Raw genomic sequence first — 13,298 nt, forward strand, 5'->3', positions numbered from 1 at the left:
ACTCTTGGCATTCTCAGTGATAGATGCTGCCATGTTGGCTGGTGTGAACACTATCGCCCTGATTCTCCAGCCAGTGCTGGCCACAAAGCTTCATTAGCTGGGTACTGTGAGCACTCTGGCCTCTGAGTCAGAAGGTTGTAGGTTCAAGTCCTACACCAAATAGTTGAGCACAAAATCCAGGCTGATACTCCAGTGCAGCACTAAGGGAGCGCTGCACTGTCAGAGGTGCCGCCTTTTGGATGAGGTGTTAAACTGATGCCCTCTCAGGTGGACGTAAAGAATCCCACGGCGCTATTGAAAGAAGAGCAGGGGAGTTTCCCAGGTGTCCAGGCCAATATTTATCCCTCAATCAGATTATCGAGTCATTTATCACATTGCTGTTTGTGGGAGCTGATTGCGGTGCGGGCAGGCACAGCAGGAGGGGCCAAGGAGCGGCAAGAGTTTGTAGAGGGAAGTGACCAGGACCCAGGAGAGGCGTGAGTTCGGGGCCAGAAGAGGCGAGGGCCCAGGGGCAGCACGGACCAGCCCACATTGCGATATGTGTGCACACTGGGTCCGTGCAGCAAAGCAGGTCTCCAGTCATCTTGGTTAACCCTTGCCACTGGACCAAGACCTAGCTCTGTCAAGCCTGTATGGTGGCTGGGGTGCAACGGCCACCACACGTTAAAAAAATCCACGCACAGGCATCTTCCACCCTTCAATTGGAGTTCAGGACTGGAACATCAGATCCTTCATTGAAACTCGTGTGGAAGCAAGTCATCCTGGATTGAGGGACTGTCTATAATGATGATGATGAGTTTGTGGGAGCTTGCTGTGTGTAAATTGGCTGCCATGTTTCCTACATTACAACAATGACTACACTTCAAAAAGTCTTTGACTGGCTGTAAAGTACTTTGGGAGTATCCTGAGATTGTGAAAATATAAATGCAAGTCCTTCATTCTAATCAACTAATGACATACGGTGCCACAACGACAGAGTCAGTTATTTCACTTCTAATTTAACATTCACATGAAACATGTCTGGTAACTTGTCACCTCCCAATTTACCTGAACAGGATTGGCCACGACAAATGGCAGTAGAGCTTCCATTGGTACAACCCAGGGTGAAATGGTCGTTCCGAAACTCTTCCCCAGAAACGGTCCCAGAGGAATGTACTCCCATTTCTGAATATCTCGAGCTGCAAAACACCACACATGTCAGTCTGGAGCCAGTACGGCACAACCGATCCATAGCTCACAAACACCACTCTATCCTCCACCAGGCTTTCTGCCATTGGATGAGATAAGCTTTAACACTGAAACCTTTCACACCAGGACATGATCCTTCCCGGCAGTGTTGGGTAGTGTCGCAGGAGCTTTGCTCACGGGGAAGGGTCCATTACCAGTGGGACTGGAGTTTGACGGGTAAAATGGCCAGGTGGATAACGGGTAATATCACCCGCATATTTCAGGGCTGTATTGAGTGTGGATATGAGCCAGAGACTGGAGGATGGCCAATATATTACCCATTTTTAAAAAGGGGTACAGAGTTAATCCAAGTAATTGCCAGCCAGTTATCTCAACATCTGTAGCAGGAACATTTTTAGAGTCTCTAATTGAGGATGAAATTCCCCGAATTGATAAAGATAAAATAGATAGAAGTGGCCAACATGTATTTCAAAACAGACAATTGTGCTTGATAAATCTCATAGAATTCTTTGAGGAGGTAACAGGCATGGTGGATGGGGAAATATGGTGGATGTAGTCTGCATGGACTTTGACAAGATACCACACGGGAGATTTTTTAAAAATTCATTTATGGGATATGGGCATCGCTGGCAAGGCCGGCATTTATTGCCCGTCCCTAATTGCCCTTGAGAAGGTGGTGGCATCTTCTTGAAACGCTGCAGTCCGTGTGGTGTGTGGTGTGCTCCCATAATGCTGCCTTTGTTGTAGCGGTTTGATACAACGGAGTGTCTCGCTGGGCCATTCAGAGGGTAGTTAAAAATCAACCACATTGTGTGGGTCTGGAGTCACATAGAGGCCCAGACTGGGTAAGGGCGGCAGATTTTCTTCCTGAAAGGACATTAGTGAACCAGATGGGTTTTTCTGACAATCCAGTGGTTTCATGGTCACCATTACTGACACATGCTTTTTAATTCCAAATTTCTTTAATTAACTGAATTTAATTCCCCAGCTGCCGTGGTGGGATCTGAACTCACGTCTCTGGATTATTGGCCCAGGCCTCGGGATTACCCCTGGCACACAGTAACATAACCATTATGTTACCGTACCCTCAATTACTAGATGACTAGGTTACTAGAGAAGATTAAAGGGGTATGGAATTAAGGGGAAGATAGCAGACTGCATTAAACATTAGTTCAAAGAGAGGGAAGAATAGGAGTTAAGGGCAGTTTTTCAGAGTGGGTGGGTCATGGGTTGTCATGCCCCAGGGCTCAGTTCTGGGGCTGAATCTGTGCAGTGCGCTGATCAATGATTTGGACCAGAAGGAGTGGTTTGCAGATGATACCAAAAAAGCAGGAATAATACATTTCTTAGAAGACAAAGGAAGCTGTAAAGGGATATTGATAAAATGGGTGAATGGACTAAATAGTGACAGATGGAATTCAGTGTCAGTAAGTGTGAGGGGATCAACGTCAGCTGTAATTACTCTGCGAATGGGAGTGGGCTCAGTGCGGTGGGAGAGCAGAGGGGTTTGGGGGGGGGCAGGTTCACAGGACATTAAAGGCAGCACCTCAGGTTGATAAAACTGTAAAACATATAACGGAATTTCAGGTTTTATCACAAGGTGTAGAATATAAAAACCTAATCACATTTAGACCTAATCACATGATGAGCATGGATAACGCCTGAGCGCGCTCAGTTCGAGTACTGTGTACAGTGTTGGGCTCCACACTATAGGGCGGATAGTAGGGCAATAGAGAGGGATGAGGAAATACGGGGAAAGTCTTGAAAAATTGGGTCTGATTTCACTAGAATAATGCAGATTATAGTGTGTTATGATAAAATTATGAAATGATGGGACAGGCTAGATAGAAACAGACTGTTGCCAGTAGTTGAGTGGTCAAGAACAAGAGGTTATAGATACAAGAATAAATGTTAGAGATTTAGAACAGAGGGCGGGAGAAACGTGGTTACACAGAGAGCTGTGAGGCTGATTCACTCCCAGGGATAGTGGCTGAGGCTGAAACGATGTCAACACTCAGGATTAGATTGGATAGGTGGATGAAGCAAAAGATGATGGAGGGAGATGGGACCAAGGTGGTTAGATGGGATTAGGACTATTTATTTCTGTGGAGGGTAATTGCTGACACGGTCTCATTAGGTCGAGCAGCCCATTTCCACGTATAACAGGAAGAGGAAAATGATGAGCGAACTTTTCCCTTTCCAGCTGCTGACTGACCAGTTGTGTATTTCTAACCATGACATCATCAAGTTCCAGGTCGCTGATTGGAGCGTGGGCAGGTACAGCATGAGCGGCGAGGTCGGGGCGAAGGAGCGGCGAGAGACTGTGGAGGGATGTGACCGGGGCCCAGGAGTGGTGTGAGTTCGGGGCCCAGGAGAGGCGAGGGCCCAGGGGCAGCACGGGCCAGCCCACACTGCAATATGTGTGCGCACTAGACCCATGCAGCAGAGCTGGTCTCCAGTCGTCCTAGTTAACCCTTGCCACTGGACCAAGACCTAGCTCTGTCAAGCCCGTGTGGTGGTTGGTGTGCAACGGCCACCACACGTTAAAAAAATCCACGAACAGGCATCTTCCACCCTTCAGGATGCAGTTCGGGATCCGGAATATTAGGTCCTTCATTGAAACACCTGTGAACTCATCCATTTTTGGCGTGGAAGCAAGTCATCCTCGCTTCGAAGGACCGCCTATGATGATAATGATGATTTCCAGCATGTTCTGCTATTAATTTATGTGGAAGGAAATCAATGTGAGCAGACTGACAGGAAAACTACCTGGGTGGTTTCAATTGGCTGTCGAAACGTCTGCGTTTGGGCGAAGTTCTTTGGCCTGCACGGGCAGTGAGCTTTCCTTCGTTGGACGGTAAACCTGACCAGTGAGATAATGATTTACAAAATACACTGTCTTACCGCTCCAGTCGTTCATCACAACCATGCCAAAGATATGTTCATGGGCCTGGGAAATGTCGACGGGCTCTCCTAACTTGTTGCCCGGTCCCACAAAGAAGGCCTAGTTTAGAAAGAAAGGTGCAGAAGATGTTGCAGTGCTGTAAGTGACCGGGATTGATTTTAACCCTGCCTTTGCCGGGAGACGTTGCTGCAGTTTCAGGAGTTCTGTTTGCTGCAGTTCGTAGAGACCTAGGGGTCGAAATTGGGGGCGGTAACCGAGGCGAGTCGGGACTTCCTGCACCTGTCCCGCCCTGGCCGCGAAATTGGGGGTCCCGCCCCCGAGAGGAAGTGGGGTGTAATGTCGGGCGCTTCATTTCCTCTGGGGGGCGGGACCTGGGTGGTAAACGCGTGAATTTTCCAGCGCTACACGGCCTCTCCGCGAGCTCTGCCGTGGGATGAGGGGCCTCCACTCAGCCACCAAGGAGCGGGGTGCCATAGCCGGAGCACCGGCACGGAAGCGGAGTGTCGGGCTGCACCATCACGGCAGCACGCACCTCCCCATTACTGTTCGCCCCACGAGCGGAGTGTGACCGGTTCGCGACCCTCAAGGTTAGCGCTGACATCACCCACGGTGGCCTCACGGGGTGCTCCCTAATTTCCGCCGTAGGGTGAAAGCAGGTCGCCACGCACGGTGATGACATCATCGTCGTCGGCGCAGCGGCGCGGGGCACTCCCGGCGGGAGTGGGGCACTGCCAGTTTTGCGCCTCCCGTAACTCCCACGCAATTTCGCGGGAGCCACTAACGCCCCCTCCTGGGCGAGAAATTATTGGCAGAGGGGCAAACGACGCGAATTTCTCCCCACTATTTTTTAAATAGACTCTGTAGACTGTTTGCTGTGAGCCTTGCCGTGAGCCCCGCCCTGCCTCCAACTCATTGGCTGACACAGTGACGTCAACACTGACGATTACTGGCCTTTCTCGCGGCACCCTGTCCCAAGTATGAAGGAAATAAACATACCATTTCCAGCTCAATGTCCAGCAGTTTACAAGCTCCAAACACAGGCGGCTTCGCTGGAACAAGAACGTTTCATCGCAAACAGTTAAACATTACCATGGCAACCATATGCAATGTATTCTTCTTAATCTTAGTTAGAACTTTCTAACAACAAATAGCGTAATAATTATACGAGCAAGGAAAGCATACTTCCAGTAATAAAATTACTAAACAACTCTAAAGTACAAACATTATACATAAAATATTTCACTCATGTGCGCTAAGTGTTATGATTTAGCTACTCCTACGCAGAGCCTTGCCTGAGGGGAGAGCCTTCGGAGGTCTGTATACAACCCGATTCCCAGCAGGCTTGACTGTCCACCCGCCGATCGTGGACGTAGTGGATAGAAACTAACTGGACCATGACTCCAGAGTGAAATGTACCCCTGTCACAGAGAGCTCGGGCGTCGGCTGCACTAACCCCTTAAATAACTCGCGTGAAATCAGATTGAGCAGTTTGATTGAGCTCTCTGTGGGTGTGGTTCACGGAAACAAACCTCCCCACAAATTGAGGCTGCACAGTGAAAGCCTGGCTCTGTGAGGCACAAGAATTATTGCAAAGGGGATGGAGTGTAAAAACAGTTATACAGGGTATTAGAACATAAGAACATAAGAATTAGGAACAGGAGTAGGCCATCTAGCCCCTCGAGCCTGCTCCGCCATTCAATATGATCATGGCTGATCTGGCCGTGGACTCAGCTCCACTTACCCGCCCTCTCCCCATAACCCTTAATTCCCTTATTGGTTAAAAATCTATCTATCTGTGACTTGAATACATTCAATGAGCTAGCCTCAACTGCTTCCTTGGGCAGAGAATTCCACAGATTCACAACCCTCTGGGAGAAGAAATTCCTTGTTGGTGAGGCCACATCTGGAATACTGCGTGCAGTTTTAGTTTCCATATTTACGAAAGGATATACTTGCTTTGGAGGCAGTTCAGAGAAGGTTCACAAGATTGATTCCGGAGATGAGGGGGTTGACTTATGAGGAAAGGTTGAGTAGGTTGGGCCTCTACTCATTGGAATTCAGAAGAATGAGAGGTGATCTTATCGAAACGTATAAGATAATAAGGGGGCTTGACAAGGTGGATGCAGAGAGGATGTTTCCACTGATGGGGGAGACTAGAACTAGGGGGCATAATCTTAGAATAAGGGGCTGCCCATTTAAAACTGAGATGAGGAAATATTTCTTCTCTCAGAGGGTTGTGGATCTGTGGAATTCGCTGCCTCAGAGAGCTGTGGAAGCTGGGACATTGAATAAATTTAAGACAGAGATAGACAGTTTCTTAACCGATAAGGCAATAGGGGGTTATGGGGATTGGGCTGGGAAGTGGACCTGAGTCCATGATCGGATCAGCCATGATCGTATTAAATGGCGGAGCAGGCACGAGGGTCCGTATGGCCTACTCCTGCTCCTATTTCTTATGTTCTTATATAATAACCAGAGGGAAAGGCTCACTGGGCAGACTGAGGTTCTTTATTGGGATTGGACTCTGCGTCTAGTCAAAGTGAGAAACATGCTCCAGTCACCAAAACTGACAGCTCTCAGGTTAATGAGGTGGAAAGACATACACAACCCAACACATGGCCCAACAGAGAAGGGATTCATGGGGGTAGCTCTTGACTTTGTCCAATAGTGTAAAACGAGTGATAGTGAATTGGCAACCTGTTTTACATATCTCTCCCCACTCTTATATTCATTGACTTCAAATGAAATACAATTCGAAGAGATGTAAAATGGGCTGCTGACGTGCATAAATGGCTATCTACATTGATAGCTGAATATGGCCCCTTCCGTACTCATTTACCCAACCTCCAGCAAAGGCACTGAGTGAAGTGATACATCCTGGGCAAAACTGCTCCAGCCACTTGACAGTTCAACTTTACAAGCACCACTACCCTGAGAGGCCAATTTAGGAAAAACTCTGGAAAATTCCTTGCTGATTTCCAAAGACAATTAAGCCAGCTCTTGGTTGTCCATAATTTATGGTAGAGCAGGTTCAAGGGGCCGAATGGTCTACTCCTGTTCCTATTTTTTATGTTCTTAATACAATTAAAGCTAACTAGCAACTTACAACAGGGCAAATTTCCCTGGCTACTGTCTGAGGCAGAACCAATCCATTCACAACCTTTGCGTCCTGTTTGACCCTGAGATGAGCTTCCCACCCCACATCTGCTCCATCACGAAGATCAGCAACTTCCACCTCTGTAACATCGCCCGTCTCCGTCCCACCTGAGCTCACCTGAAGCTGAAACCCTCACCCGTGCCTTTGTTAGCTCTAGACTTGACTATTCCAATGCTCTCCTGGCTGGCCTCCCATCTTCCACCCTCCATAAACTTGCACTCATCCAAAACTCTGCTGCCCCGTGTCCTAACTCGCACCAAGTCCCGTTCACCCATCACCCTGTGCTCTCTGCCCCGTGTCCTAACTCGCACCAAGTCCCGTTCACCCATCACCCTGTGCTCTCTGCCCCGTGTCCTAACTCGCACCAAGTCCCGTTCACCCATCACCCTGTGCTCTCTGTCCCGTGTCCTAACTCACACCAAGCCCTGTTCACCTATCACCCTGTGCTCTCTGCCCCATGTCCTAACTCACACCAAGCCCTGTTCACCCATCACCCTGTGCTCTCTGCCCCGTGTCCTAACTCACACCAAGCCCTGTTCACCCATCACCCTGTGCTCAATGATTTACATTGGCTCCTGGTCCAGCAACGCCTCGAAGTTAAAATTCTCATCCTTGTTTTCCATTGACTTCATGGCCTCCTCGCCCCTCCCTATCTGAAGCTCACAGGCTGCACGGGACCTCGAAACAGCAGTGCAGCTTAAAGGGAATGTTGCTTGAAGTCCCAGAGCCCCCTGAGATATCTGCGCTCCTCCAATTCTGGCCTCTTGAGCATCCCCGATTATAATCGCTCAGCCATCATTGAGGCCTGGGCCCGAAGCTCTGGAACTCCCTCCCTAAACCTCTCCGCCTCACTACCTCTCTTTCCTCCTTTGAGACGTTCCTTAAAACCGACTTCTTCGACCAAATTTTTGGTCATCTGTTCTAAAATCTCTACATGGCTCGGTGTCAATGTTGTTTGATAACCTTATACGGTTATATGTAACCTTCAGGGCTGCTGACCGAGGGTCGTGTGGCTCTTTGTCGATCGGCGCGGACACGATGGGTCGGAATGGCCTCCTTCTGTGCTGTAAATTTCCATGTTTCTATGACGCTCGTGTGAAGCGCCTTGGGACAGGTTACTACGTTAAAGGTGCTATATAAATGCAAGTTGTTGTTGTACACACCAAGTAAAGGGGATGATTTCGCTTCCATTTAATTCATTTCCCTTGCTGAGGAATTTCACCCCCTCACAACTGTTTACGATTATTAAAATGAATTTCCATTAAATGGTGTCAAACATTGTTGCTATTTTCCACCCTCATCAGCAGCTGAAGGACATCCAGAACACAAAATCAATATGACAATATTATAAAGATATCGGAACTGTGACATAAGTGCTGCAGGGTTCAGCATTAATCAACAGAGCTACTGTTGTCCATCCAGCATGGCCCTTTCTGATGTCAATGTTTTGAGGAATTATTAAGGAATAAAAATGTTAAAATAACTTTCAAAATGATTTCTAAATAAGCAATTTCCATATGCCAACGCTCGGAGCTTAAAAATATTTCTCACCGCTCGGAGATGATATTAGAAACATAGACATAGAAACATAGAAAATAGGTGCAGGAATAGGCCATTCGGCCCTTCGAGCCTGCACCGCCATTCAATGAGTTCATGGCTGAACATGCAACTTCAGTACCCCATTCCTGCTTTCTCGCCATACCCCTTGATCCCCCTAGTAGTAAGGACTACATCTAACTCCTTTTTGAATATATTTAGTGAATTGGCCTCAACAACTTTCTGTGGTAGAGAATTCCACAGGTTCACCACTCTCTGGGTGAAGAAGTTTCTCCTCATCTCGGTCCTAAATGGCTTACTCCTTATCCTTAGACTGTGACCCCTAGTTTTGGACTTCCCCAACATAGGGAACATTCTTCCTGCATCTAACCTGTCTAAACCCATCAGAATTTTAAACGTTTCTATGTGATCCTCTCTCATTCTTCTGAACTCCAGTGAATACAAGCCCAGTTGATCCAGTCTTTCTTGATATGTCAGTCCTGCCATCCCGGGAATCAGTCTGGTGAACCTTCGCTGCACTCCCTCAATAGCAAGAACGTCCTTCCTCAAGTTAGGAGACCAAAATTGTACACAATACTCCAGGTGTGGCCTCACCAAGGCCCTGTACAACTGTAGCAACACCTCCCTGACCCTGTATTCAAATCCCCTCGCTATGAAGGCCAACATGCCATTTGCTTTCTTAACCGCCTGCTGTACCTGCATGCCAACCTTCAATGACTGATGTACCATGACACCCAGGTCTCGTTGCATCTCCCCTTTTCCTAATCTGTCACCATTCAGATAATAGTCTGTCTCTCTGTTTTTACAACCAAAGTGGATAACCTCATATTTATCCACATTATACTTCATCTGCCATGCATTTGCCCACTCACCTAACCTATCCAAGTCACTCTACAGCCTCATAGCATCCTCCTCGCAGCTCACACTGTCACCCAACTTAGTGTCATCCGCAAATTTGGAGATACTACATTTAATCCCCTCGTCTAAATAATTAATGTACAATGTAAACAGCGGTACCCCACTAGTCACTGCCTGCCATTCTGAAAAGTACCCATTTACTCCTACTCTTTGCTTCCTGTCTGCCAACCAGTTCTCAATCCACGTCAGCACACTACCCCCAATCCCAAGTGCTTTATCTTTGCACACTAATCTCTTGTGTGGGACCTTGTCAAAAGCCTTCTGAAAGTCCAAATACACCATATCAACTGGTTCTCCCTTGTCCACTCTACATTCCGTGTGGCCTCATACTTACTCTCGTCTGGTCTCATCTGGCCCATGGGTCTTCTAACGGGGGTCCCAGACACGATGACAGATGATGCACGACCATGGTAACCAACCGGTAAATGCAACCTGGGAGTGTTAGACAGAGCATTGGTTTAAAGTCTGGCTATCTCTGCAGTCATTCATAACAAGAGGACTGGTTCTTGTTCTATTAGGCTGGACCTAGTCTCCTCAATCTTGGGGGAGTTGGCGGAGGGGGTTGGGGAGACATGGAGGGGAGTTGGAGGGGTTAGGGGGATGTGGGGGGGAGTTGGGGGGGTTTGGCGGAGTTGGGGGGACTTGGGGGAGAGTTGGGGGGGTTAGGGGGAGGTGGTGGGGGAGTTGGGAGGAGTTGGGGGAGTTGGGGGGAATTGGGGGAGAGTTGGGGAGGTTAGGGGGAGGTGGGAGGGGAGTTGGGAGGAGTTGGGGGGTTGGGGGAGTTGAGGGGAAGTAGGGGGAGGTGGGGGGGGAGTGGATGGGAAGTTTGGAGAGTTGGGAGTTGGACGGGCAGTTGAGGGGAGGTAGGGGGAAGTTGGGAGAAATTGCCGGAGGGGGTAATTTTACATGTCTGCTATGAGGAATTTTGGGGCGAATAGCAGCTGGCAGCACAGCACGATGGGCTGTTAAATCCACATGTTGTTTGTGGTCAGTCTGTGAGATTGGCACTGATACCAGTGCAAGTCTCAGCGACCAGGAGAGGCATCACTGGCTGCAGTGCCAATCGGAGATTCCTCAGTACTCTGGCCTCAAACCTACGCCTGTAACAGTGAGATCATCGCCCATGGTGTGTGCTCACCACAATGACTTGCTCTGTTGGCCTGGGCACCAGCTTGCCAACCCTCCAGGAGCCTCCAGGAATTAAAAATTAATCTCCGGGATGTTGCTGGGAGAAAAATCAAAGGCCATTGAAGAAATTCTGTGTTTTCACCGTTGTCTTTGAAAATTTTCCTTTATTAGTGCTAAAGATATGGGCGGGACGGATTGTGGCGGGAGATCATGGGATGAAACCTCCAGGAATAAGTCAACCAGAGTTGATAACTCCCCACAGGCACCTCCCATTCCCAGAGTCACACCTGGAGTATCTCAGCACAGCATTACAGGGTCACACTAACCAGTTGGGCATCAGGGCAGTGTCCTTCCCACGGAACATAATTCCAACATTCATGGCATGCTGACGAGATGAATAGAAGTCTGTGTAATCCCCTGGAGATAAAAAAATAAAACAAAGTGTATAACAACAGCTTATCCTGTTAAATTTAAAACCATTTCTGGTCTCAGTTACTCTTACACAAAGGAAGCACAAGCTGCACGTTGCCAGGTCAGGAGTAGGACAACCTGGGATATTTTTCATACCGAAAGCTGTGTCACATTATTGGGTTCAATGATGGTTGAGGGAGGATTTCTGTGCAGTGAGCATTCCCTCTGCTGCCCCCTTGTGTACAACGACTGAAGCAACTTCTAAACGCGCACTCGCTTCAGGAGAATCGCAGAAAGCAAGGGACAGTTTGCTGACAATAACTTGGGCAATTGCTAAAACATACAGCAAGGTTCGACACGATCAGTCAGCAAAAATATTTGAAATGTTGAGTTTATGAAGTTAGAGGTTTTAATGTTCAACAGACAAAAGCTCACCAATTGGCGAGACACACAGGCCTCGCAGCCCATCTAACTGTGGGATGGTGTTAACGCTGTACATGCTCGGCTCACCTCCTGGGGGCAGATCTGGGGGGGGAGAGGCGAACTGTGGGTGGGTGCCTGTGTTCTGGGTAGGGCTGCTGCTCAGTGTAGGGGTGGGGAGCAGGGACCAGCCTGATGCTCAGTCGGGGATGGCGGAGGGGCGGGGGGCAATGATAGGGAAACAACCCCAGCGTTGAGGGGCATCTGAGTTTGGGAGGGGCAGTGGGGGGAGCTAAAGCTTCTATCCCATCTCAGTGTGGGGGGGGCTGGGAGAGAACGAGCTGCTCAGGTCACTATTGGAGGGAGTGCGAGGGGGATCCCCACCTCCCGATGTGGTCAGTGGGAGAAGGAGGCATGGGGTGGGAGGGGATTGACAAGCTTCTTAACAGGGTAGGGGGTGGGAGTGTTGTTAAGATCTCTTTCCACGCAGTTACCCTTCCAATGGTGCAGTGGGGTGAGCCCATGGTTGAGGGAAGTTACCATGGAAGGGCATGGTGAAGGATAAGGGGAGGGGGGAGAGGAGGAGGAGAGGAGGGGAGGGTGACTCAGAAAGGGGCGGGGCATGATGATGCTCAATACGATGTAGCGGAGGAATGGTGACTCGTTGAGGGGGGCGCGGTTTCTGTGGTGCTCGGGTTTGGGGAGCAATGAGACAGCAATATTCAGCGATGGGCAGCAGGGGCCAATATGTTGCTCTATGGAGGGGGAATCATTGGGCTACGTGTCAGGGCAAAGGGTGAGAGTTCCTGTGCTGTGACCCTGTCTGTGGCCTGTTGGCTGAGGCTCCACGCTGACAATGCACGGTCACTGAACCCACAGACCTTACCCGCGGGTCCCCTTTAAATATGCAGATCAGGCTCTGATGGTGTGACAAGGCCCTAATCTGAGGCCTGAGCTGGGGAGCAGTGAGAGCTGCTCCTACCCTGGGTGCCTAGCCGACCGGGAGCCGGAGGAGGCCCAGTAAGGCCGCGAGGATCGCCGCCAGGGCCCATTCAGTAAATCTCGGGTCTCCCAGAAATCGAGCTCTGCTTTAACTCATTTGCATATCGCTGAATGCAAAATCTGTCATGGACCAGCGCCATGGAGCAGTAACTTGGTGCAGTTTGATTAATCCAGCTGGAAATGGGTTCATCACAAAAAATGAGAATTTGTATTCATTGTCTAGTCCACCACCTGTGAGTAACCTAATTTTAAATAACTGAAAATAACTTTAAAAAAAACTATACAGAAGGATTTGTTGGTTATATTTGGGTATGGTAGTCAGTTTCTTAGTAAATTTTAAAAAATTATATTCAAAAGCTTTAAAAACGTGCCGATAGTGTCCTTGCACCCAAACAAAACGGATTAATTATTGGAGCCTCCTTGAAGGCCCACAAACAAGTGTAATTAGCGGGATCTCCCAATGGGTGATTAATTCTCCCTTGGGGTATGGAAGGTTTTGTGGGCGGGGCCAGCTTCCAGCACAATGTTTTTTAAACCAGTGCAAAAGATGGCGGAAACTCCAGTTGTGCCGAACGTAATTTGCGTTTAAAATTCTGCCATCTTTTGCCTGGG

At 48.8% G+C, this 13,298-nt stretch overlaps 1 protein-coding gene across 1 annotated transcript in view; it reads right to left on the reverse strand.

Moving 5' to 3' along the window:
* The window catches only part of fah (fumarylacetoacetate hydrolase (fumarylacetoacetase)), a 211,518-nt gene that overhangs the window by 170,190 nt on the left and 28,030 nt on the right, over positions 1–13,298 (reverse strand). Inside the window, exons 5-9 of the mRNA XM_070859356.1 lie at positions 11,180–11,270; positions 10,060–10,157; positions 5,090–5,142; positions 4,093–4,192; positions 1,048–1,178 (exon numbers count right to left, since the gene is read on the reverse strand). Of these exons, the coding sequence (XP_070715457.1) occupies positions 1,048–1,178; positions 4,093–4,192; positions 5,090–5,142; positions 10,060–10,157; positions 11,180–11,270 (473 nt within the window). The remainder of the gene's footprint in view (positions 1–1,047; positions 1,179–4,092; positions 4,193–5,089; positions 5,143–10,059; positions 10,158–11,179; positions 11,271–13,298) is intronic.

The sequence above is a fragment of the Pristiophorus japonicus genome, chromosome 17 (genome assembly GCF_044704955.1).
Source record: "Pristiophorus japonicus isolate sPriJap1 chromosome 17, sPriJap1.hap1, whole genome shotgun sequence".
NCBI lineage: Eukaryota > Metazoa > Chordata > Chondrichthyes > Pristiophoridae > Pristiophorus > Pristiophorus japonicus.